Source organism: Octopus bimaculoides, chromosome 1 (genome assembly GCF_001194135.2).
Source record: "Octopus bimaculoides isolate UCB-OBI-ISO-001 chromosome 1, ASM119413v2, whole genome shotgun sequence".
Classification (NCBI taxonomy): domain Eukaryota; kingdom Metazoa; phylum Mollusca; class Cephalopoda; order Octopoda; family Octopodidae; genus Octopus; species Octopus bimaculoides.
Window position 1 is genome coordinate 58543615 of NC_068981.1, and position 5697 is coordinate 58549311.

General features: G+C 31.7%; 1 protein-coding gene across 1 annotated transcript in view; it reads right to left on the reverse strand.

Annotated features, from left to right (window-relative positions):
• Positions 1–5697, reverse strand: part of LOC106881378 (E3 ubiquitin-protein ligase RNF185) — a 34715-nt gene that overhangs the window by 10999 nt on the left and 18019 nt on the right. Inside the window, exon 2 of the mRNA XM_052967037.1 lies at positions 2003–2134. Within this exon, the coding sequence (XP_052822997.1) occupies positions 2003–2134 (132 nt within the window). The remainder of the gene's footprint in view (positions 1–2002; positions 2135–5697) is intronic.

Sequence of the window (5697 nt, forward strand, 5' to 3'; positions counted from 1 at the left end):
TAAACGATGATGATGATGATATACATATATATACACACATATATATATTCATATACATATACATATATACACACACACACACACACACATATATATATACACATGTACACATATATACACACTCACAATACACACTTATCAAACATAAGCATCTTGAATGGGAAGTTAGAATGAATAGGAAGGTGGCAGAATATGCTTTGACCCAACACTAGTCTGCATTACACAGATGGCATAGTACAAGTTGGTAAGAGAGTAAGCAATACAGAGACAAGGCAGTCAGACAGCTCCAATGTCACTAATAGTGGCTTAGTGCAGTGAATTAGAGATGGAAAATAGGCAGCATGAATATATAAGATAGAAATGAATAATTCAGATAAAAAGCATAGAGATAAGAAGTTATCAAAGAAACAAGAGTTGGGCAGCTGAAGGAGGCATAACGGAGACATATCAGGTAAGAGACCCAAATAGAGATATATATCTTTCCGCCTGCAGAACATAAAGTAAAATCATTGAGAATGTGTGTTGATATGATACGCAACTAAATGTGAAAAGCTTCACACACGACTCCACTTGCTTCATTTCATGTTATCTAGACATAGAGCTCTTCTGACTTGAGACTATGTATTAGCAAATTTATATATCCAGGTATTTGGGTCAACATGAATAGTAAGATCTTGATAAACAGAAGTCACCATAAATTACTTTTGTTCTTAAGAAATGCATGTTGCTTCAACTACAATTTCTTACACACAGCTGGATAAAAGTGCTTAAGGCAATTTTTTATCATTAGATCACCTTATGTTTAAATTGTAAACAATGACTGTAACAGTGTGTTCATAATGTATGAATTATGAATTAATCTAACATCAAATAAAGTGCTGAAACATTACTTTGTTGTACAGCCACAAAGAGTACATAAAAGAATATACAAATTGAAACATTTAAAGAAAAATGTTGAAAATTCTAATACAGCTAATAAGAAAATTAAAACTATTAGATGATGGAAATATTGGGTATACAAATGTTTAAAGCAGAATTTATATATAGTACACAACAATTAGTGACTAACACTATTTTGATATAAAATTAGGAGAAAATACTTTGAAAGGTCCTTGTATAGGAGACATTCAGAAGATACAAAGAAAACATCTACTGCTTGTTTATGAGCATGATACCAGCAAAAGACTGCTAAATGCAGACTATGTCCCACCACTTAAAATATTTCTTGTATTGAAAGCACCAGCATAGGGCAAATTAAACCTACATGTGTTGAGGAAAGGAGACTTTCTGTTCAAAAATCTGATGATATACTCTGGTCAGAGCCCTTGTAGGAAGGATGAAGCACCCTTTGACCTCAGGACATGAAAAGAATAATGCTTTTCACACAATACTCATGCTACCTAACTATGAACAGAAGGCACCAATTCCCTAGAAACCAGTAGGACAAAAAATTTATCCCAGTAATTTTAAAACAAACAAGATGAAAAGACTGCTCAGAAGATTAGGAAGGGATATCTTTTGATGATCACATGACGATAAAATACTAAGAAGAAAAATAATCAAAACAAAAAGAAAAAAAAACTTCAAAAAATTACAATAAAAATGCTATGCAGAAACTCTTATATGCAAGTTTGTAAGATATATTAATAAACAATCTATAATATTTGATTAGTTGTGGCACTGAATTGCATAATTGTATTTTAATGAAAGTTGCATTTTTCAAAAACATAATCATAATGTTAATACATAATTTAGAATATATCACTGTGTACAAAATAAAGCAATATCACTGAAAATAACGTATGTTGATATCCTATGACCTAAAGCAAAATGAAAGCACACAGCTCCACTTAAAGTATGAGCCTGTGCATCATTTCAAGGTATACAAACAAACACTTCTGTTTGATATTTCCTAACTGATTTATATTAATTGAACTCATCACTAACCTATCAATTCAGTGACAACTACACTTAATTCAAAGTATAATCGTTAATTACATACCGTGGGTCTTTTTTATCATTACTTCCTTTACCATAAATTGGAATCACTTTATCTCTACTGATACCAGCTTTGCAAACAGGGCAAACTTTTCTATGAGAACAAGTTTCAAGCCATTGATGGAGACAAGGCCAGCTAAAAAATAAATAAATAAAAATTAAATTAGATAATTAAATTATGGCAAATCTTTTATTTAAACAAATTGATATTTCCAATTCATCATTATTGCATGCTTCAAATATCTTTAAACATCAACATTTCATTTAACTTTAAAAGAAAAAAAATTTTGGTTCCTTAAAGCTGTGTTTATATTCAAAAAGGAAATGTATTGTCCAACAGCTCTTTAATAAAAAAAAAAACATGAAGATTTGTGAGTTTGGTGCAATTAATGTAGAGTCTGTTTGGACAAAACTCATGAGAAGAATTGTATGTAACATTACATCACAAACAGCAAGAAACAGAAGTAGACATAACTATCAGTTTTGAATGGGCATTGGGTTCACCAGAAAGTTCTGATGAGAATACCAAAAATCCAATGCCTGTAACAGTCAAATATGCTTTTCACGATGAAAACTTCTATAGCACGAAACAGCAGTTTAAATTTATGTTAATCAACACGCTAAAACACTAGACTGGTTACTTGCAGTCAAGAACTCACCATGAACTTAAATGTCTTAATTTTATGTTCAATACCAACTCTTAATTTTGAAACTGTATGGAGTAAATTATCAATTTTATGAGTCTAGTGGCTAAACTCTCAATATAACAATGAGGTCATTTTACTTTTGTTATGTTTACTCTTAAATGTTGATTTGGTAACTTTTTAAACTTTTATTGTAGCTTTTAGATTGATTCTATCGAACATCAAAAATTCAAACAATATGATGTCTTGAATTCTTCAGTAAGGGCTTAGAGTTTTAACTTATAAAATTAGATTCTAATCTCCCAGGCACTGACACATGCCTCAATAATCTAATAGATTATGCTGTTTTTTGGAGGAGGGGTCTCTCATAAATAAAGGTTTGTAGTTCAAATCCTATCTGGTATTATGTACAGGGTTAAGATAATTTGTAAAGATTGGAGTTCAAACTGATTGAAAGGTAAATATTGAAAAATTCTTATTTCTAAAGATATATAAAAAAATTACAATTTTATTGAATACACTTAGTTTATGTATGATCTTTTTGCTATTCTTATGCCATGTTTTATTTGATTAATGCTGAATAGGGCTACCCAATAATATTTCAATAAACACAGATTCAACTTAATGCATAACACCAGAAATTGGTATCTCATTTTCTGAGTAAGCCATACATATCTAATTTACATAATTTATAAAATTGTATCTGATTAATCTGACAGAAGTATGAACGAAATAGCTACTTGTGCCAATTATTTTAAAATGAAGTAAAATCATTTCATAATAAATATCTTTACCTCACATCAAACTAGTTTCTGCACAATTCTTCTAACAATGCAAATTTTTCAATAAATACACTTGTGTTTACTGAAATACATTACTAATTTTGGAGTATAGCATTAGGCATTTTTGAATAAGTTATTCTTATATAAGAACTATTAACAAGCATGGTTTTTCCAGCAGTCCTAAAATACTTAAAATTTCAATGATTCCATTATGTATCCTTATCTTATTTTACCCATTTGTGTGCTATTTATATTACAACTAAAAACACTTCCTGTGAAATAAGCTGAGTATCCACTCAGTGGGGCAATTCTAAAAAGCTGTGTACACACATGCACAAATATTAATATTTTTATTGTAACAAATTGTAGTCAACTATTTTTCTATTAATCCATTTAGGAGTGTAGATAGAAGTTAATTTTAGTTCTGGTTCAATCCCACTACTCAGCACCTTGGGAAAGTGTCTTCTACTATAGCCCCAGACTCACCAATGCCTTGTGAGTTACTTCATTAGGTGGAAACTGTATGGAAGCCTACATATGTATGTGTCTGTCTTTGTGTTTGTCCACTACCACCAATTGACAACCTGTATTGGTTTGTTTATATATCATTAATTCAGTTGTTTAGCAAGAATAAGTACCAGTCTTAAAATAAATTGAGGTCAATTTGTTTGGCTAAATCCTTCAGAGTAGTGCCTCAGCATGGCCACAGGCCAATAACAGGAACAAGTAAAAGGTAACAGATAAAACACTAATTAAAAATTAGATGAAACAATGACATCATTATGACATTTAAATGAGTTCAAAACCTACTGTGACTGACCTTGATTTATCACTCTTGAGCTACTAAAAAAAGTTAACACAAGACTGATTCAATGAAATCAATAACAGCATTCTACTATGCTCCGTTTACTATGTAAAGGGGGCATAGTAGAATGACAGAGATAAAGAGTGATTTAACTCTCCCAAATTTTTACTCATACTCTCTCAATTTGTGAAACTACCATAGCAGGAAATTTCTTTAACTGTGGCTTCTAATTCCAAGATGTATATCAATATGATACAAAAAATCAATGACCTGAATTAATGATTTCAGAGGATTTGTATAACACTTTCAACTGCACTTGACTGATGAATAAATAGGTTAAATTTAACAGCAAAATGGAGCTTGGTTTAACAAAATACATTCAATACAATCAGACAAGAGAACTTCTTAGTCTGATCTGTGAGAAACAGCAGCCAAATCCTACTCATATCATACTCTGCAATCTTATAAAATAGAAGTACATTAGAAAATGTAATAAAAATACACAAGACAGGATGGTCTTAAATGCTTTGACCAGGGTTGAACAGAGGCTAAACAATGTTGAACACATTTGATATAAGGGCTATAGAAAGTGGATAATAAACTTGGTTATAGCTTCATCATCATTTAATCGCCATTTTCCATGCTGGCATGGGTGAGACAATTTGACAGGAGCTGGCCAGCCAGAGAGCTGCACCAGGCTCCAACTGTCTGCTTAGACATGGTTTCTATGGCTGGATGCCCTTCCTAACACAAACCACTTTACAGAGTGTAGTGGGTGCTTTTTATATAGCACCAGCACCAGTGTTTTATGAGGTGTTGGCAGGGGTGCCTTATACATGGCACTGGCATGAGTGCTTTTTACATGGTACTAGATATTAACAAATAATAGTATTGTGAAGCTGATAACAAAATGGAACAACTTAAGAAAAAAAAGCCCTACTTTTCCAAAATATATATATAATGACTACAAAGATAACTTTCAATCTCAACTGAAATGTAGATTAAGAAGCTTCTCCAAGATGAACTGGGTTCAGTCAACAGACAATTACATAATTATCAATTGCAAAATTAAGAACACACTAAATCAATTCAATGAAATTGTAGAGCTGCAGTAATTAAACAGTTTAACAATACAGAGTATAAAACATATAACAGATTTACCCAATTTGACATAGTAGAATGTTACCCATTTATGATAAACTCTTTTTCTTAAAGCTTTGAAATGTGGGCAAAGAGCACACCATCATCAGTGATGATGATATTATGAATGTCAGGAAGTGACTTATTTCACGGCAACATATACTGAGTCAGAAAAGAGGGCAATTCTGCTTTATTTGAAGTTACTGTCCCGTAGATGGCAGGTTTTGTACAAGTGGATACCTTTTCGATATTCAACCACTTGAGAGAGAGTAGGGTGGGGGAGAGAATACATATGTATATATGTGTGTGTGTCTGTCTGTCTATATAT